General features: G+C 47.2%; 1 protein-coding gene across 1 annotated transcript in view; it reads right to left on the minus strand.

Moving 5' to 3' along the window:
• Positions 1 to 817: 817 nt before the first annotated feature.
• MTTP (microsomal triglyceride transfer protein) overlaps positions 818 to 21,753 on the minus strand; it is a 141,813-nt gene continuing 120,877 nt past the window's right edge. The window contains exons 16-18 of the mRNA XM_073638547.1: positions 19,392 to 19,516; positions 18,273 to 18,443; positions 818 to 5,998 (exon numbers count right to left, since the gene is read on the minus strand). Of these exons, the coding sequence (XP_073494648.1) occupies positions 5,830 to 5,998; positions 18,273 to 18,443; positions 19,392 to 19,516 (465 nt within the window). The 3' untranslated portion in view covers positions 818 to 5,829. The remainder of the gene's footprint in view (positions 5,999 to 18,272; positions 18,444 to 19,391; positions 19,517 to 21,753) is intronic.

Here is a 21,753-nt window from a genome sequence, read left to right on the forward strand (position 1 = left end):
ACAATGGATGAGTTTGCCTAATATGACCTACCGTATTTTTCGGACTACAAGACGTACCGGACCATAAGACACACCCCAAATTTTGGGGTGGAATATAGGAAAAAAATATTTTTTATAAGATGGAGGTCCGTCTTATAGTCTGAATAGGTATGGTATCTGGGGGGCGTTGGAGCGAGGGTTATAGGAGGCAGGGTCCTTCAGGAAGCCGGTGCTCCAGCAGCGGGGAGTTGCAGTGGTGGTGGAGCAGGATCGCAAGGCCCTCAGTTCCTTCCCTCAGGAACCTTGCAGCTGCAGCAGAAGAGGTCAGATGGCTGAGGCCCGGTGCGTGACTGGGGGCTTGGGGCCTGGCTGAGGCCCGGTGCCTGGCTGGGGGCCTGGGGCCTGGCTGAGGCCCTGTGCCTGGCTGGGGGACGGGGCCTGGCTAAGGCCCGGTGCCTGGCTGAGGCCCGGTGCCTGGCTGGGTGCCTGGCTGAAGCTCGGTGCCTGGCTAGGGGCCTGGGGCCTGGTGCCGGGGGCAGGTGTCTGGATGGGGGCCGGTGTCTGGTGTGGGACGGGGCCTGGCTGAGGCCTGGTGCCAGGGGCTGGTGTCTGGATGGGGGCCGGTTTCAGGCTGCATGCTGAGGCCTGGCTGGGGGCCAGGACCAGGGCCGGTGTCTGGCTGGGGACTGGGGCCAGTGTCTGACTGCGGGCCGGGGCCGGTGAGCGGTGTGGCGGAGCTGTGTGCGTGGCTTTCCGGTGTGTACGGCCATCTTCCTGAAGCTATAATCTACAGGAAAATGGCCGCCCGAGCTACACCCCACAAAAAACACAAAGTCAATTCATCTAAAGTAAGGGATTTATTTTCAACATACGAAAATGATGCAGTCTCAAAGGTCAATTTTTTAAACTTTTTTCTCACCGTAGTCTTGCGGCTGGTAGGAACAGGGAACTGAGGTGGTGGTCCCAGCTACTGGCCCACACAAATTTAGGATTTATCACTTGTTCAGTAAAAGGGGTATTACATCAATAAACATTAAAGAAAAGGGTAGATATTATTCCTATGAAAGACAATACATAAATATATAGGGTTATTGGGTTTAATAAGTTGGTTAAGTTCCCAAAATGAGTTTTTGGTGAGTTTTTGATGCTGCATTTTTTTTGCTGTGTGAAAGCGTCTTACTGTTCTAACAAAGTAGATGGGATTTATAGAAGCTACATTCCCACTGTGCTTTTTTTTATACTGCATAAACTGACCAGTGGTATGAGTTTGAAATCCGCAAAATGTCAATTTTTCTTGAGGGTACACTGAGTTTTATGTGCAGAGTTTCCCAATAGAATTGTATTAAATGTTGAAAATCAGCTGGTAATAAATGCTTATGCATTTTTAGTGCGTTTTCACAGCAGAAACACACTAAAAATGCATATGATAGGCACATGACTGTATCAGTAAGGTTTTGTCAAAGCCAGATACCAAAAAGTTTCAAAAACAAAGCAGCTTTATTTAAAAAATGACATATCGAAAAAAGACAAAACATCAAAAACTTGATAAAGCCACGAGTAAAAAAAAAAGCACTCAAAAACGTAATGAAAAAAATATGCAAGTAACCTAATTTATCTAATAGGTGCAGAAATTCTAAAAGAAAATCAGCGAAATCAAAAGCTCACCAATTACTCACTGTGAGAATGTAGCCTTAATATCAAATTGGTCTATGCCTTTAGGTGTTTCCTTACTCCTTCTGGATCAACTACGGTTTGTAGGTGTAAAATAGTACATTTGGTGGATGTTTGTCTGAAAGGGAATCTGTCAGTAGGATCAACCCTCCTAAGCCGAAAGTTGAGTATAATAATACATTGATATTTATGATCTGATATTTTATTCCAGAGAAATTCACGTTTTTATTAATATGTAAATGATCTGTTAAGATCTATGGGCTGGACGTAGATCTCCTTCAGAATCTGCCTCCAGAGCTTATTTTACATGAAGCAAAGCGATGCCAATGTGAGACATGTAATGTTTGACAGTCTACTTTCCTGATCTACATGTCTCACGATGCCCCTTTCATTTAAAATAAGCTCTGGAGGCAAAATCTCAGGGAGATTCTCTCAAGATTTGGAGGAACTGGCAAATGAGGCTATGAGGGATGGTACCCTAAATAAACAGGAGAGAGACTTTATCTGTCCAACCTATCCAGTTATGTCCACCTTCTATAGTCTCCCAAAGGTACATAAGGGCCTGAATCCACTGAAAGGACGACCCATAATATCAGGAATCAACAATCTAACCCAAAATTTAGGAATATATTTGGAGAAGGTACTTAAACCCTTCGTTTTAAGCTTGAACTCATTTGTCGGTGACACCAATGACCTGCTTCGCAAACTAGAAGGTATGACAGTTGACAAAGATGTGACTCTAGCTAGCATTGATGTCGAGTCACTATATTCCTCAATTCCCCATGATAGGGGTCTGGAGGCGATACGTTTTTTTTCTCATGGGGAGAGGCAAACAATTTGAGCGACATAATCACTTTGTGATGAAGGCCCTTCAGTTTTGCTTGACAAAAAATGTATTTCTCTTCGGTGGGAAGTACTTCCACCAGCTCAGGGGTACCGCGATGGGGAGCCCTTGTGCCCCATCGTATGCCAATTTATACCTGGGTTGGTGGGAGGAAACCGTGGTGTTTGGAGACATCCCCATTGAAGGGGGTGAAAACATTTTGCTATGGGTTCGATATATCGACGACGTCCTAGTTCTGTGGAAAGGGGACAAAACATCCTTTGGAAACCTCGTAGAAAGGCTTAATCATAATAACCTTAACTTACATTTCACTTTTGAGTTCGGCCCCCATGAGTTGCCCTTCCTTGACATTTTGATACGGATAGGAAAGGATGGGGAGATAGAGACTAGTACATACAGGAAAACAACTGCCTCGAATTCTCTCCTTAGGTGGGAAAGTAACCATCCAGCCCCCCTTAAGAGGGGCATACAGAAGGGGCAATTCATGAGGATCCGGAGGAACTGTTCGGACGATGCCATTTTTAGAGCCCAGGCCACCGATCTTTGTCAAAGATTTCATGAGAGGGGCTATCCCAAGAAGGTGATAGCTGAGGCTTATGGGGGGGTTTTGGCCAGGGACCGCTCCTCCTTTTTACACCCATCCCCAATTTCGGATAAGGACAACACTTTCTGCAGACTCATCACTACTTTCACTAATCAGTCACATACAGTCCGTAGGATACTACAAAAACATTGGCCGATTTTACTAATGGACGAGGATATTGGTAATATGGTCGACTCAAGACCTATGATTACATATAAAAAGGGCAGATCCCTTAGGGACAGATTGGTCCACAGCCACTATATGGGCCATATGGGGAACAAAAGGCTGAAAAGTTCCATAACTGGCTGTTTTAGATGCAGTGGATGCGTATCATGTAAAGTCATCACGCAAGGGAAAGACTTTATAAGTAACGTCACCGGAAAAACATTTGTTGTCCAACATTTTATTAACTGCAGATCTAAAGGAATTATCTATATGGCTAAATGTGTCTGCGGAATGGAATATGTGGGGAAGACAAGGAGAGAATTGAGAAGAAGAGTAGGAGAGCACCAAAGAGATATTGCCCTGAAAAGAGATACCCCCCTGGCAAAACACGTGAATAACGCACACCCAAACAGTAGGGACATAATACGTTACATGGGAATTGACAAAGTTACGGCCCCACCAAGAGGGGGCGACTGGGACAAACTGATCCTGCAAAGAGAGACGAAGTGGATCTTTAGAATGTGGACAATGGCTCCCTACGGCCTTAATGAGCAGCTGTCCTACAGGTCGTTCCTATAAATGTAGGGTGAATTAGGGAGAGGAGTGTAGGGACAGCCGTCGAGGAGTGGGGGCGCAGGTTCATAGGGTGCCAACCTCCACTGCCAGGTAGGGATATTACTCTAGGTGCTGAATAGGGCTATTTATAGGTCCCCTGGCCCCCCACATGCATCTCTCTCTCTCCCCCCCCCCCCTTTTTTGTTTTGGTGAGGTGCGGTCCCTCTCCATTCTCCCCTCATGCTCCTTCGCATCCCTTCAACACCCCTCTCCCCCCTTTTTATATTTCTGTTCTTGTTTTTGTCACTTATCCATTTTTCTTTATATTTGTATTAGCACAATTTTCTATTTTGGGTCTAAAGTGCGTTTTTTTGGGGCTGGGCCGTAGCTTCACTGTGCGATTCTGGACCTATGAAGCATCTCCAGCTTTATAACCACTGGGGTAGAATGGACGCGTGTTATATATACCACGGTACATATGGTATGTTGCCAGGATGAGTGCCAGCTATCGCATGTTCTGGACACTCACCCTGGCTTGGGGTATTCATGGATGAGACTTCTCTATGGTGCCATCCAAAGCAGGATGTCAACTGGCGACCCTGCGTGCCCCATAGTCGTCGCTCCGTTATGTGCGATTTTCCTTTATCTATGACGCGCACACCGGAAGTGACGCTTGCGTGTCACGGCCGGCATCTGCGTTCCACATACCGGATGTCAGGTGACCGGAACCGGAAATGACACGATCACGAACAGAGCGCGATCAGGATTCAAAAGAGGATCTACTAGAGTGTGAAGTAGCGCTGTCTGGTGAATGAGCTGCGCGACTTTGGGCAGCATGCATACCACATGTCCTCTTCCCTTTTCCCCTGATGAATAGCTAAGGCTAAGAAACGCGTCGGGAGCGGCATCTGGGGAGCGGTATTTGGTTGGTGACCTCATGATATTTCGGTTCACCTCCACCACATGGAGCCCCCTCTGAAATCTGAGAGCATGGACAGTCATCAAAATTGGTGAGGATGTTCCATTTCCATATATAACTAAGTCAAATGGTCATCATTGGTAGGGTGAGTTGTTTTCATGTTTCCATATCTCAGGGCGAGTGTTTTCATGTTCCCATATATTGGGGCACAATAAGTTGATAGTGTACTGTGGGCTCCATTATTTTCCTATTGCCATTTCTTCCTTGGTCTGTGTTAGAGATACAGTATGCTTATATGACATATATTTATATCTCTGGAAGTAACAATATATGGAAGTTCTTTTGGCTATTGTATATCACAGACAGTCTTACTGTGTGTTTTTAGGTCCTTGCATTTTGCACATATTTTATCTAATGGTAATAAATGTTAAGTTTTAAGTTCCTATAGCACTACACCTGCTGGCATCTAGATCTATGCCTGGCCAATAGATCTTAACAGCTCATTTACATATAAAAAAACACTTGTATTTCTCAGAAATAAGACATCAGAGAGCAGATTTCAATGTACCATTTTCTTAAACTTTTTATGACTTGATGGTTGATCCTACTGACAGATTCCCTTTAACTTGCAGGTGAGGCCACAACATGCTTACTGCAAACATGATGATGACAATGCGCAGCCCTGGTATATTTTGACATTGATTCTGCATCAAAATAGATAGCCTTTAATTCTCACACTGATTGACAAATTCCAATCTATGTGGAATACCACACTTTAGTGTGTATATGTTGAACCACATGTGAATGCAACTGTTAGCAATGCTTGAATTCTTGATAAAATACTTAAATAACAGTACTGAAGATCTAAAATGTGGAGGAGAAACAAATTTGGTAATGTACTAGGCAGCCCAGCGTCAAAGGGGATAATACAGACTTACTTTTTACAATATTAGTGCACTTAATATCCACCACAAATTATTCATTTCCTAACACTTTACAAATGACTTAAATAAGTGTAAATATGTAAACTTTATGCATGCACCAGACGAGTAAAGTACATGCACAACCCTCCAGTGATACGCACACACTGGCCGAATGCATTGAGATTACTCTTCAAAACCAGCTGTCTGTGGAGTCTTCTTGCTCTCCAAAAACTTCTCTGCACATATTTGAGTTTTCTTGATGAAGAGGAAGCTCAGAACCTGCCATGGTTTGTATTTTTCCTTTTCGTGATACATATGACTTTCCACAAGGCAGTTTCTCATACCTTGTGATGTAACGCCTGGAAAATCAAAATAAATGTTTAGGAGATTCATTAAATATCATACAGTTGTGTTTACTATATATACAGTATCGACACATGGGTTGCAAATGTATCAGACCTTTTGTATAGTAGGTACCTTGGAGAGAAGCAGTTTATTACTGCTTTTGTCTTTTATTTCGCCAGCTACATTTTTTCGTCTTTTATTTTATTTCGCCAGCTACATTTAGTGCTCAATAAGCGCTATGCGGTGAACAGAAGCGCATGGCCGATGGTTTGTATGATCTGGCAATCACATAGTTGTCAAGGGTCTGGCAGCCCCAGATCAGCTGTCAGTTATTGTGTGGCACAGCTGGGAACAGTTTTCCTCTTTAACTAGGGCTTCTATGAATACCCTAGTTATAGTGGAAAAAATTAACAATAAGGGAAAAATATTATCCCAGAAATCCTTTATGTTCAGTTAAAGGACTAAAAAAAATATACACATATATAAGACATTTGGAAAAAAAAGTAATAAAAAATAAAAAAAGTCAACACTGCAGAAAATACAGAAAAAAATGCAATGTTTTTTCATACAAAATAAATGTTGCAACATACCATAAATAAAAAATAAAAAAACTACACATATTAGATATCTACTCAATTGTAATTAGAATTCTTTGATCAGGTTATTTGGTGTGAAATGTGAACAGTAATAAAGAGCTTGACCACATGTGCTTTTAATGTGATTTCCCACGCATGTTTTTATCTTGGAAAAAACGCAGCATTTTACAGTACCATGGAAAATTTCTAACATCTCAAACACTTGCTGTTTATTTTTTCCATCAAAGCATTTTTTTCTCTTCAAATTTGCAGGATATACATTTTTTAAACTTTTTTCACACATTCAAATGAATGGGAGAAGAAGCAAAGAAAAACGTAGGTAAAAACACAGCTTGTTTGTCCTGCTCAGACATTGCTTTTTGGTGAAAAAAAAAGCACTGTAAATGCTCAGTGTTTGCATATAGCCTAAAAAATATAAATGAAAAAAATAAATAAATAAACCAAAAATTGTTTTTTTTCCGATTTTTGTGTCACAAAAAAATTACATATATTTCATGGTAATTTGTACCAGACTATCGATAAAAAAATATTTGTTGCATGTAAAGCAAAGCCTCAAACAGCCACAAAGCAGATAGGCAAAAAAGAATGCATAGATAAAGTTGAAAGCAGAAGTTTACATACACTATATAAAAAGACACATATGCATGTTTTTGTCAATATCTGACATGAAGTCAGAATAAACCTTTCCCGTTTTAGGTCAGTTAGTATTACCATCATTTTTAATATTTGCCAAATGCCAGAATAATGAGAGAGAGAATGATTTAATGCATTTTTATTACTGAAAGTCAAAAGTTTACATACATTTCATTAGTATTTGGTACCATTGCCCTTAAACTGAATGACTTGGGTCAAACGTTTGGGATATCCTTCCACAAGCTTCTCACAACAGTTGGTAGGAATTTGGGCCCATTCCTCCTGACAAAACTGATGTAACTGATCTAGGTTTGTAGGTTACCTTGCACGCACCTGCCTCTTCAGCTTTGCCCATAAATTTTCAATAGGATTGAGATCAGGGCTTTCAAAACATTGACTTTGTTATCCTTAAGCCACTTTGTTACCATTTTGGCAGTATGCTTCGGGTCATTGTCCATTTGGAAGATCCATTTCCGCCCAAGCTTTAACTTCCTGGTTGATGTCTTGAGCTATTGCTTCAGTATTGCCACATAATCTTCTTTTCTCATGATGCCACCTATTTTGTGAAGTACACCAGTCCCTCCTGCAACAAAACAACACCACAACATGATGCTTCCACCCTCGTGTTTCACAGTTGGGATGGTGTTTTTAAGCTTCTAAGCTTCTCCTTTTTTCCTCCAAATGTAACGATGGTCATTATGTCCAAAAAGTTCAAGGTCTTTGCTCCTGTGTGCATTTGCAAACATTAATCTGTGTTTTTTATATTTCTTTTGGAGTAATGGCTTCTTCCTGGCAGAGTTGCTTTTCAGCCCATGTTGATACAGTACTCATTTCACTGTGGTTATTGACACAATCTTACCAGCTTGCACCATGATCTTCACAAGGTCTTTTGCTTTTGTCCTTGGGTTGATATGCACATGTTGGACCAAAGCACGTTCATCTCTGGGACACAGAACCCATCTCCTTCCAGAGCGGTATGATAGCTGGACATTTCCATCTTGTATGTACTTGCGTATAATTGTTTGTACAGATGAACGAGGCACCTTCAGGTATCTTGAAATTGTACCCAAGGATGAGCCTGACTTGTGCAAGTCTACAATTCTCATCCTGATATCTTGGCTGATTTCTTTAGACTTTCCCATGATGCTACACAAAGAAACAGGGTGTTTCTGGTATGCCTTAAAATACATCCACAGGTGTGACTGTAACGGGTCTGGGAGGTGGAACCTCTGAGCAACTATACAAGGGGGCAGTCCTTGTAAGGAAGCGGGTGGCTCCCAGGGAAGACGGGCAGGTACTCACGGCAAGTGACAGGGACAGTCTCTGGGTAGAAGGGCAGGTAGTCACGGCAAGTGACAGGGACAGTCTCTGGGTAGAAGGGCAGGTAGTCACGGCAAGTGACAGTCTCTGGGTAGAAGGGCAGCAGACAAGTGGCTGGTGAGCGCTCCCAGGTGAGCGGGCGAGAGTCTCTGGACAGGCAGGTGGTCACGGCAAGTGACGGCAGAACCTCCAGGTAGACTAGCAGACAGATAGCAGGTGGAAGCTCCCAAGTGAGCGGGCAAGAGTCTCTGGACAGGCAAGTGGTCACGGCAAGTGACGGCAGAGCCTCCAGGTAGGCTAGCAGGCAGGTAGCAGGTGAACGCTCCCAGGTGAGCGGGCAAGAGTCTCTGGACAGGCAGGTGGTCACGGCAAGTGACGGCAGAGCCTCCAGGTAGGCTAGCAGGCAGGTAGCAGGTGAGCGCTCCCAGGTGAGCGGGCAGGCTGGTCCATAGACAGACTGACAGGTGTCGGAAGGCAGACCGTCGGACGGCAGGCTTGCAAGCAGGTAAGCGGATATCAGACAGGTATCTAGCAGGAAACTGGCAGGTGACTGGCAGGTAACAAGCAGGAATCTGGCAGGTGACTGGCAGGTAACTGGTAACGGGACCTGAGGGCTGAAGCAGAGTGAAGGCTTTGCAACAACATTGCTCGGGCACCTCCATTTTGGAGGAGGTGCCTTATATATGGAGAGGTCCTCGGGCCGGGGACTCCTTAGGATGGCGCGCGCGGCCCCTTTAAGAGAGGGGGAGCGCGCGCGCGCCCTAAGCACAGAGGCCGGGAAGCAGCGCGCGCTGCCAGCAGAGCGGGAGGAAGCCGCCGGGCACGGAGCGGAGAGGTGAGGGGAACGGCGTCCCTGCCTAGCAGGGGGCAGGGACGCCGACGCTACAGTACCCCCCCCTTTAGGCCCCCCTTTTTTTAGGCTAGAGAGAAATTTAGCAAGGATGAGAGGGGCATGGATGTTCTCCCGGGGCTCCCATGTTCTCTCCTCAGGACCAAACCCCTTCCAATCTACCAAGAAAAAAGTCTTTCCTCTTACCCTCTTAGTGGCCAGAATACTCTCTACCTCAAAGACGTCTTCAGCGGAAACCGGAGCAGGAGGAGAGATACGTGGAAGGAGTTGGGAATCCGTAAGGTGGCCGGGAGTTTTAATTTGTAGGCCACTGGATTAATTTGCCTGAGGATTTCGAAAGGACCGATGAAGCGAGGACCTAACTTGTAGGAGGGTATCTTGAGCCGTACATGTTTGGAAGAGAGCCAAACCTTGTCTCCCGGATGGAATTGAGGTGGATCCAGACGTCTCTTATCAGCATATCGCTTCATCCGCTCGGAGGACTGAAGAAGTGCAGACCTGGTACTCTCCCAAATGGTAGAAAACTCGCTGACAAGAGACTGCGCGGCAGGGTTGTCCACAGAGGCGGAGACGGGAAACGGAATCCGGGGGTGCTGGCCATAGACAATAAAGAACGGGGACTTGGAAGAGGATTCGCTCGCTCTCATGGTTATTATAAGAGAACTCGGCCCAAGGAAGGAGGTCCACCCAATCAGAATGGTGGGCATTAACAAAGTGCCGGAGATAGCTGGTAAGAATCTGATTGATCCGCTCCACTTGACCATTGGACTGAGGGTGGTAAGCGGAGGAGAAGTCCAGGGTGACGTCCAGCAGTTTACATGTGGCTCTCCAGAAGCGTGAGGTAAACTGAACCCCTCGATCCGACACGATGTGGAGGGGTAGGCCATGGAGACGGAAGATATGGCGAATAAAGTCCTTAGCCAGCTCAGGTGCAGACGGAAGACCAGGCAGGGGAATGAAGTGGGCCATTTTAGAGAAGCGGTCCGCGACCACCCAAATGACAGTACACCCGGCAGAGACAGGAAGATCGGTAATGAAGTCCATAGCGATGTGTTGCCACGGGGCAACAGGTATGGGAAGCGGCAGGAGATGACCAGCTGGTAAGTGTCTGGGAACTTTGTTGCGGCCACAAGATGAACAGGCAGAGACGAAGTCTACCACATCCTTACGCAGGGTAGACCACCAGTAATGCCGGGAAATGAGTAGGAAGGTCTTCTTTTGGCCGGCATGGCCAGCTAGTTTAGAAGAATGACCCCAGCGAAGAACCCTCTCACGGTCTGGAGGCGCCACGAACGTCTTGCCGGGTGGAAGACGAGTCAAATCCAAGGGGGCCACATTCATCACCTTGGAGGGGTCGATAATGTGCATAGGCTCCTCCTCTTGGTCGGAGGACAGGAAGGTTCGGGACAAGGCATCAGCTTTGACATTTTTGTCCGCCGGGCGGAAATGAAGGATGAAATCGAAGCGGGCAAAGAACAAAGACCACCGGGCCTGACGTGGATTAAGTCTCTGGGCATTTTGGAGATATGCCAGGTTCTTGTGATCCGTATAGATGATCACCGGGTATAGAGCCCCTTCAAGCAGGTAACGCCATTCCTCCAGCGCCAATTTAACGGCAAGCAGTTCTCGGTCTCCTATGGAGTAATTGCGCTCAGAGGAGGAGAAGATTTTAGAGAAAAAGCCGCAGGTTACCATTCTCCCGGAGGAAGACTTCTGGGTGAGCACCGCTCCGGCTCCAGAGGAGGAGGCATCAACCTCCAGGTAGAACTGTTTGTTGCAGTCCGGACGGTGCAGCACAGGGGCAGAGGAGAAGGCTTGTTTCAGGGAAAGGAAGGCCTCCTCAGCTTCGGATGACCATACCTTGGGATTTGCTCCCTTACAGGTGAGCGCAGATATGGGCGCAGTCCGTGACGAGAAGTGAGGAATGAAGATACGATAGTAATTAGCGAAGCCCAGGAATCGCTGTATCGCCTTCAAGCCCTCCGGACGGGGCCACTTTAGGACAGCAGGGAGCTTCTCGGGATCCATTCGCAAGCCTGTCTGGGAGATAACATAGCCCAGGAAAGGAAGAGAGGTCTGCTCAAAAAGGCACTTCTCGTATTTAGCATAGAGGTGGTGCTGCCTGAGCCTAAGCAGGACCTGACGAACATCCCTCCGGTGTGTGGGAAGATCCGGAGAGAAGACCAAGATGTCGTCCAGGTATACCACCACGCAGGAGTAAAGAAGGTCACGGAAGATGTCGTTGACCAGTTCTTGGAAGACGGCGGGAGCATTGCAGAGACCGAAGGGCATCACACGGTACTCATAGTGTCCGTCCCGGGTATTAAATGCTGTTTTCCACTCGTCTCCCTGACGGATACGGACCAGGTTATATGCTCCGCGTAGATCCAGCTTGGAGAAGATCCTGGCGCCTTTAAGACGATCAAATAACTCAGAGATGAGCGGAAGGGGGTATTTATTTTTAACCGTGATCTGATTGAGTCCTCTATAGTCAATACAGGGGCGAAGCGAGCCATCTTTTTTTTTTGACAAAGAAGAATCCGGCTCCAGCCGGGGAAGTAGACTTCCGGATGAATCCCCTGGCCAGATTCTCCTCTATGTACTCAGACATGGCCCGGGTTTCTGCTGTAGACAACGGATAAATACGCCCGCGGGGTGGAGTGGCACCAGGTACCAGGTCGATCGGGCAATCATATGGCCTATGAGGAGGCAATGTCTCTGCTTCCTTCTTACTGAAGATGTCAGCATAGGGCCAGTAAGGAGCCGGAAGACCGGGTAAATTAGCTGGGATAGGTGGAGGACGAACCGGACGAACCGGAACCAGGCAGGTCTTATGGCAGGCCGGCCCCCACCGGAGTACTTCACCGGAATGCCAGTTCAACACGGGTTCATGTGTCTGGAGCCAAGGTAGACCTAGCAATAGGGAGTGGGAGAGTCCGGACAACACATGGAAGGAGATTACCTCAGAGTGCAGCATTCCCACCTGCAGGGTTATGGGTTCCGTGACGAGCAGGATGGTCACTGGAAGGAGTCTTCCATCCACGGAGGCGACTGACAAAGGTTCAGCCAGAGACTTGGTGGGAATACGGTATTTCTCAACCAGGGACTGAGAGATGAGGTTTCCAGCGTATCCAGAGTCCAGGTGGGCGAGTTCAAAGTGACGGTTCTCTCCCCAGGAGATAGATACAGACAAAGTCAGGGTTGGAGAGGACTTATTTTTGTCTAGGGCGACCTCTCCGAGCGGTCCTAGACACTGGAGATTCCCGACCTCTCCGGGCAGGAACGAATCAGGTGCTCCTTACTGCCACAATAGAAGCAGCTCCCCTCGGCTCGGCGTGACTCTTGGCGAGATTTGACCAACTTGGTCTGGTTGATCTGCATGGACTCGGGTGAGTGCGCCCGGGGAGTGACAGAAGAGGAGACAGGTTTCTGGAAAGTAGGAGCTAGGCGGGGAATCCTTCTCTCACGGGTGGTCTCTTTGGTACGTTCTTGAAACCAGATGTCAATCCGGGTGGCCAGAGACACCAGGTCATTCAGGGTGGTAGGAATGTCCCGACCGGCGAGCTCATCTTTAATCCGACCGGAAAGGCCCTCCCAGAAGATGGACACCAGGGCCTCATTATCCCAGGCAAGCTCAGAAGCGATGGTGCGGAACCGTATGGCATATTGACCCACGGTGAGACTCCCTTGGCGGAGACGTAGCAAAGAGGAGGCAGATGAGGTCTTTCGTCCCGGTTCATCGAAGACCCCTCGGAAAGCAGTGAGGAAAGACGACAGGTCGGACACCAGGGGATCCCCTCTCTCCCACAGAGGGTTAAGCCATGCCAGTGCCTCCCCAGTGAGATGGGACATGATGAATGCCACTTTGGCTCGGTCGGAGATAAACTGGTGGGCCAGTAGTTCAAAGTGCAGGGTGCACTGGTTTATGAAGCCCCGAGCTTGAGCGGGGTCGCCTCCGAAGCGAGGAGGTGCAGAAAGCCGGGGACCGGGGCAGGATGCCATGGTATTGGTGAGCAGCGGTGCTGCCGGGTTGCGAGTCATGACACTAGCGGTGGTAGACCACCAGTAATGCCGGGAAATGAGTAGGAAGGTCTTCTTTTGGCCGGCATGGCCAGCTAGTTTAGAAGAATGACCCCAGCGAAGAACCCTCTCACGGTCTGGAGGCGCCACGAACGTCTTGCCGGGTGGAAGACGACTCAAATCCAAGGGGGCCACATTCATCACCTTGGAGGGGCCGATAATGTGCATAGGCTCCTCCTCTTGGTCGGAGGACAGGAAGGTTCGGGACAAGGCATCAGCTTTGACATTTTTGTCCGCCGGGCGGAAATGAAGGATGAAATCGAAGCGGGCAAAGAACAAAGACCACCGGGCCTGACGTGGATTAAGTCTCTGGGCATTTTGGAGATATGCCAGGTTCTTGTGATCCGTATAGATGATCACCGGGTATAGAGCCCCTTCAAGCAGGTAACGCCATTCCTCCAGCGCCAATTTAACGGCAAGCAGTTCTCGGTCTCCTATGGAGTAATTGCGCTCAGAGGAGGAGAAGATTTTAGAGAAAAAGCCGCAGGTTACCATTCTCCCGGAGGAAGACTTCTGGGTGAGCACCGCTCCGGCTCCAGAGGAGGAGGCATCAACCTCCAGGTAGAACTGTTTGTTGCAGTCCGGACGGTGCAGCACAGGGGCAGAGGAGAAGGCTTGTTTCAGGGAAAGGAAGGCCTCCTCAGCTTCGGATGACCATACCTTGGGATTTGCTCCCTTACAGGTGAGCGCAGATATGGGCGCAGTCCGTGACGAGAAGTGAGGAATGAAGATACGATAGTAATTAGCGAAGCCCAGGAATCGCTGTATCGCCTTCAAGCCCTCCGGACGGGGCCACTTTAGGACAGCAGGGAGCTTCTCGGGATCCATTCGCAAGCCTGTCTGGGAGATAACATAGCCCAGGAAAGGAAGAGAGGTCTGCTCAAAAAGGCACTTCTCGTATTTAGCATAGAGGTGGTGCTGCCTGAGCCTAAGCAGGACCTGACGAACATCCCTCCGGTGTGTGGGAAGATCCGGAGAGAAGACCAAGATGTCGTCCAGGTATACCACCACGCAGGAGTAAAGAAGGTCACGGAAGATGTCGTTGACCAGTTCTTGGAAGACGGCGGGAGCATTGCAGAGACCGAAGGGCATCACACGGTACTCATAGTGTCCGTCCCGGGTATTAAATGCTGTTTTCCACTCGTCTCCCTGACGGATACGGACCAGGTTATAGGCTCCGCGTAGATCCAGCTTGGAGAAGATCCTGGCGCCTTTAAGACGATCAAATAACTCAGAGATGAGCGGAAGGGGGTATTTATTTTTAACCGTGATCTGATTGAGTCCTCTATAGTCAATACAGGGGCGAAGCGAGCCATCTTTTTTTTTTGACAAAGAAGAATCCGGCTCCAGCCGGGGAAGTAGACTTCCGGATGAATCCCCTGGCCAGATTCTCCTCTATGTACTCAGACATGGCCCGGGTTTCTGCTGTAGACAACGGATAAATACGCCCGCGGGGTGGAGTGGCACCAGGTACCAGGTCGATCGGGCAATCATATGGCCTATGAGGAGGCAATGTCTCTGCTTCCTTCTTACCGAAGATGTCAGCATAGGGCCAGTAAGGAGCCGGAAGACCGGGTAAATTAGCTGGGATAGGTGGAGGACGAACCGGACGAACCGGAACCAGGCAGGTCTTATGGCAGGCCGGCCCCCACCGGAGTACTTCACCGGAATGCCAGTTCAACACGGGTTCATGTGTCTGGAGCCAAGGTAGACCTAGCAATAGGGAGTGGGAGAGTCCGGACAACACATGGAAGGAGATTACCTCAGAGTGCAGCATTCCCACCTGCAGGGTTATGGGTTCCGTGACGAGCAGGATGGTCACTGGAAGGAGTCTTCCATCCACGGAGGCGACTGACAAAGGTTCAGCCAGAGACTTGGTGGGAATACGGTATTTCTCAACCAGGGACTGAGAGATGAGGTTTCCAGCGTATCCAGAGTCCAGGTGGGCGAGTTCAAAGTGACGGTTCTCTCCCCAGGAGATAGATACAGACAAAGTCAGGGTTGGAGAGGACTTATTTTTGTCTAGGGCGACCTCTCCGAGCGGTCCTAGACACTGGAGATTCCCGACCTCTCCGGGCAGGAACGAATCAGGTGCTCCTTACTGCCACAATAGAAGCAGCTCCCCTCGGCTCGGCGTGACTCTTGGCGAGATTTGACCAACTTGGTCTGGTTGATCTGCATGGACTCGGGTGAGTGCGCCCGGGGAGTGACAGAAGAGGAGACAGGTTTCTGGAAAGTAGGAGCTAGGCGGGGAATCCTTCTCTCACGGGTGGTCTCTTTGGTACGTTCTTGAAACCAGATGTCAATCCGGGTGGCCAGAGACACCAGGTCATTCAGGGTGGTAGGAATGTCCCGACCGGCGAGCTCATCTTTAATCCGACCGGAAAGGCCCTCCCAGAAGATGGACACCAGGGCCTCATTATCCCAGGCAAGCTCAGAAGCGATGGTGCGGAACCGTATGGCATATTGACCCACGGTGAGACTCCCTTGGCGGAGACGTAGCAAAGAGGAGGCAGATGAGGTCTTTCGTCCCGGTTCATCGAAGACCCCTCGGAAAGCAGTGAGGAAAGACGACAGGTCGGACACCAGGGGATCCCCTCTCTCCCACAGAGGGTTAAGCCATGCCAGTGCCTCCCCAGTGAGATGGGACATGATGAATGCCACTTTGGCTCGGTCGGAGATAAACTGGTGGGCCAGTAGTTCAAAGTGCAGGGTGCACTGGTTTATGAAGCCCCGAGCTTGAGCGGGGTCGCCTCCGAAGCGAGGAGGTGCAGAAAGCCGGGGACCGGGGCAGGATGCCATGGTATTGGTGAGCAGCGGTGCTGCCGGGTTGCGAGTCATGACACTAGCGGTGGTTGCTGGTGGAGCAGTCAGAGTGTCCAGGCGAGAGTTGACATTCCGCAGGTGGCTCAGGATGGACTCCTGTTGGGACCTTTGACGGGACAGTTCATGGCATAGGTCCGAGAGCGAGGGAGATTGGGTGCCACCGGGTTCCATGGCCCGAGCAAACTGTAACGGGTCTAGGAGGTGGAACCTCTGAGCAACTATACAAGGGGGCAGTCCTTGTAAGGAAGCGGGTGGCTCCCAGGGAAGACGGGCAGGTACTCACGGCAAGTGACAGGGACAGTCTCTGGGTAGAAGGGCAGGTAGTCACGGCAAGTGACAGGGACAGCCTCTGGGTACAAGGGCAGGTAGTCACGGCAAGTGACAGGGACAGTCTCTGGGTAGAAGGGCAGCAGACAAGTGGCTGGTGAGCGCTCCCAGGTGAGCGGGCGAAAGTCTCTGGACAGGCAGGTGGTCACGGCAAGTGACGGCAGAACCTCCAGGTAGACTAGCAGACAGATAGCAGGTGGAAGCTCCCAGGTGAGCGGGCAAGAGTCTCTGGACAGGCAGGTGGTCACGGCAAGTGACGGCAGAGCCTCCAGGTAGGCTAGCAGGCAGGTAGCAGGTGAACGCTCCCAGGTGAGCGGGCAAGAGTCTCTGGACAGGCAGGTGGTCACGGCAAGTGATGGCAGAGCCTCCAGGTAGGCTAGCAGGCAGGTAGCAGGTGAGCGCTCCTAGGTGAGCGGGCAGGCTGGTCCATAGACAAACTGACAGGTGTTGGAAGGCATTCCGTCGGACCGCAGGCTTGCAAGCAGGTAAGCGGATATCAGGCAGGTATCTAGCAGGAAACTGGCAGGTGACTGGCAGGTAACAGGCAGGAATCTGGCAGGTGACTGGCAGGTAACAAGCAGGAATCTGGCAGGTGACTGGCAGGTAACTGGTAACGGGACCTGAGGGCTGAAGCAGAGTGAAGGCTTTGCAACAACATTGCTCGGGCACCTCCATTTTGGAGGAGGTGCCTTATATATGGAGAGGTCCTCCGGCCATTGGCCGGGGACTCCTTAGGACGGCGCGCGCGGCCCCTTTAAGAGAGGGGAGCACGCGCGCGCGCGCCCTAAGCACAGAGGCCGGGAAGCAGCGCTCGCTGCCAGCAGAGCGGGAGGAAGCCGCCGGGCACGGAGAGGTGAGGGGAACGGCGTCCCTGCCTAGCAGGGGGCAGGGACGCCGACGCTACAGTGTCTCTAATTAACTCAGATGTTGCCACAAAACCAGAATCTTCCAAACACATGACATCATCATATGGGCAGTCCAGAATTGGGTAAAGGCATAGTAATCTTAGTGTATGTAAACTTCTGACTTAGCAGTAAGTAATAAAAATGCCTTAAAACATTCTCTCTCTCTCTCTCTTTCATTATTCTGGTATTTGCCAAATATTAAAAATTATGGTAATCCTAATTGACCTAAAATAGGAAAGGTTTATTCTGATTTCATGTCAGATATTGAGAAAAACATGCATATGTGTCTTTTTATATAGTGTATGTAAACTTCTGGTTTCAACTGTACATAGTCTTTGCTGACCATGAAATTTTTGACAAAAACGTAGAGGTACCGATTTATTAAGACTGGCGTTTCTTATGCCAGTCTTAATGAGGGGTGTGAGGCAATAAGGATACACCAACTTCATTTAGAGGCATTCACCACATAATGAATTTGGCACATCTTATCAGTGGCGTGCGCTTCACCACAATTGTTACTCCGGTCTGGAAAACACCAAAAGTCAGAATATTTTTGTACAACTTCGCGTTGTTTGTGACATTTCAAAGTGTTTTATGCCAACTGGCATAAACACTTTGATGTATCAGCCCATAGTCTCTATAATTACATTACAGTCAAGACAATCAATTGGAGGTTGTCAAAGGTTCAGAAGATTTCAGCAGGTACAAACTCCATAAACATACATCTCTAACACAGATGGAAAAGAATTACCTGAATGGAAATGCCCCTTTGTCCATTTGCATGCAAACCAAAAATGGATATGATGAAAACTTCACAGTTGTGATAAAGTTGAAGGATGACTCTGTTTCGAAGCGAGTTTCCATACCAACATTAGCAAACTCTGAATCAATGGCTATGTTGCCCAAAATAACCAAGGCCCCACTGTAAAGGACAAGTCAACATGTGAGTACATTAAATATATGTGTCACCTAAAATTTACAGGAGAATCTTTGTGACTCATAAGATTACATTTTAAAATGATGATAGACAGTGTTTTGGAAATTATGGAAGATCCAAAACATATCACTTTAATTCTCTGCTTCTTCTATCACTTGGCATCCAATATACTAAGCAGACACTAAGCCTTAATATACTCTGTGAATGGTGAATAGTGTGTAGCCAATTTTACAGTTCTTGCATAGATTAAATCTATATAAAAAGATTATTACCCTTCGATACATTGCTTTCCTGATATTATACTTGACTTAAAGAGGTTTTCCACCTCTTTGTATTTTCCCAAAGGCCCAAGTATGTTGTAAAAATGTTAAAAAGCAGACAAGTACCTACCAATCGCTGCTGCTCCTTTGTAACACAACAAAGTTCCCCCCACCTTTCTCCTTTATTTCTCTTTTGATATTGCCAACAACCAATCAGAACTGCAGCTACTGATTGACTGCAGCGGTCATTTTCCTACAAGAAGTAGAGGAGACTGCAGGGGACCCAGGCAACTCTAAGGAAGCGGGGCAGAGAATCGGTAGGTGAGTGTCTGCTTTGTATTAGTTTTAGAGCAAATTGAGTCTCTTGGTAAATTAAAAAACGGGCGGTCAACTCCTTTAAACTACAGACTTTATAATAGTCCAGAGCGGCATTCATAATTCTGCAGCTTCCAGAGCTGAAGTTTCCCAGCCTTCCTTGTTTGCTGAATATCTCACAAAGCTTAGGGTTTAAAGATTCACCTGCTATTTATGGTAACTAATCCGATAACAATACTCACTTTTCCGGTTGGGAAATGAAGGCAGCAAACATATTACTTGTTAGGAGCATCCTCTTACTAGGTCGATAAGTTATTTACTGAACATACAGATGAAGAGGGGTTATAGGTTTTCTTACCGATTATTAACACTGGTTTTTGATTCTCTATACCAAAGGCTGAAATCCATTCCTCCAGAGATATCAATGGCTAGTCCGCCCTGGAACTCTGCACTGGCTTGCAGCCCAGATTGTAGTTGAATAATCTAGGAAAGTTATAGCATGGTATCATTACCAGCACCAAAGGGTGGGCACTCTGAAACCTGTTTTTATTTTATTATTGCACAATATTACTTATATCACCAAGTTAAATTCTAGCATGGATCAGTATTAATTGTGACATCCAAGAAAATTATATCTTGTCTTTATATGCCAGCCATGGAATTTGTCACCATATTTTCACTGCCATCTCCAGCACCCACTATAGTCGGATTCAAAATAATAGTACAGTATTGTACCAATGCAGAGCCAATCGCAATATACCAAAAAGAGTCTTACTTCTGTTGGTCTGCGATACCACACTTTAATAAACAGCTGAGAACTCCGCTGCCATGTATAACTATTTTCGATATGCAAAGCTTACACGACAAATAAGCAAAATACAAAAATCTTTGTAAATACACCCTAACCTTCTTTGGTGCCTACTGGTGTCTACTTCCATATGACCTCATTTCTCCACAGCACTCTGACTAATGGCACTTGCTGAGCAAGTAACCCTCTAACTGTCCCTTTAGAAATAATTCAAGGCAACCACAACTTGACCCTGTCTTCTATTCTGTTCTATATACAAACCCATCTTCCCTGAGGCGGACGAAATGTGTAAGGAGGGTTTGTTTAGAGAAACCATTAGCAGGATAGACCATACTTGGGTACTGTCCATTTCAGAATGGGAAACACACTTGGGGCACGACAGAGAGACTAGGGTACCTGTTTGGCCCTGCCCCCTCCTGAGTTTATGGACGGCCTCTTCGGAAGACTACAACCGGTGAGACCGAACCATTTTTATCATTGCAATGGTTCACTTTGGCACTTTTTCTACATGTTTTGTGTCTGTTATGTGGTGATTTGTTGGTTTAGCTCCAAATGTAATCATTTTCTATTAAAAGTTACGTTTTAATTCTTCATATCGGATCCTTGCTGTATTTGGTTTACCTTGATTGGATCATTGTGCCCCTTGTGGGTCCTTGCTGATTATTTACTTTCTGGTCCCATCTTTCTGCCCACTTAGCCAATCATTAGCTGTAATGATGTCTGCCTCAACCAGTGATTGGCTGAGTGGGCATATCCTGTCACTTGCAATGTGTAGGAAGTAGAAGCCAGCAAGAACCTGATAAGAGTCTGAATGGGACCTGCAGAGTATTGGTGAACTATGACTGTTTTTGTTTTAAATCAGTATGAATCCTTTGAAAAACAATTTTTATCCGTTGGACAATCCCTTACACCTCTTCACGATATCCATTGTACATGTACTTGTCAGCTGCGCATGTATGGAGTGGACCAAAGCATCTGCCTCTATTAATTCAGATTAAAGCTCGCTGTGATTGGATAATGTTTAACTATTTATTTCTCTGACACCAGCATTTAAATGGAGTCCACCTTGCAGCCACGGTTGCAGAATGCCGATGGGTTACCATGTGAGTCGGAGGTCTGCTGAAAGCCACCATCACTATCATCTTTCTACCATTAGTAAGCCCTGTGGCTAGGATTCATAAGAGGTTTTTAAAGCGTAACTGTCATTTCAGGTGAACTTGCAGGAGAATGTCTGTCTCTACCTTCATCTCCTCCTCCTCCCCTCTCCATGCAACTTTATGAGCTCCAGCTGCCATCTCCTATCTCAGTAATTAGAAAGTCTGTATTCACTGAAAACATATATTGCCTGAGAATTGAGAATGTTGAGAATGAAAGGTCAGTCCAGGAAGAGAAAGAAGCAGGTTTTGTCTGATAAAGTATATTACAAAGTTGCTTATTTTCATGAATACTTATGGAAGAAAAAAAATGAAAATGCCAGGTACTTTTTAATTTCAATATATACTGCAATATAAACAAACAAGAGATCACAAGTTCAAGTCTAAAAAAAAAGAAGTTTGTATCCCCTGCTTCTCCCAATAGAAAAAAAAAATATATCCAGTATCATTACGTCTGAAAAAGTACGTTCTGTCAAAATATAAAATTATCTAACTGTAAAAGCAAACATCATCATTTGCCGTTTGCAATTGCCCTCTTTTGGTTGCCGCACCACTCGTCCCGCAAAGAAGAAGGGGAGGAAGAGATTAGAGTGCAAAAATGAAAACTGGCCCCATCAGGAAGAGGTTAACCAAGGCCAAAAAAAAAAAAAAAAACTAATTTAGTTTCTGATGGCCGGTTTGTTGGTCCAGATATCAGACTGTACTCCTAGATCTTTGGATTTCTCATTTTTACTTCTGTACTCCACAATCTGTACTCC

Source organism: Phyllobates terribilis, unplaced genomic scaffold (assembly GCF_046119375.1).
Source record: "Phyllobates terribilis strain yellow unplaced genomic scaffold, ASM4611937v1 Scaffold_1__5_contigs__length_1240528914, whole genome shotgun sequence".
In the NCBI taxonomy this organism is placed as follows: Eukaryota; Metazoa; Chordata; class Amphibia; order Anura; family Dendrobatidae; genus Phyllobates; species Phyllobates terribilis.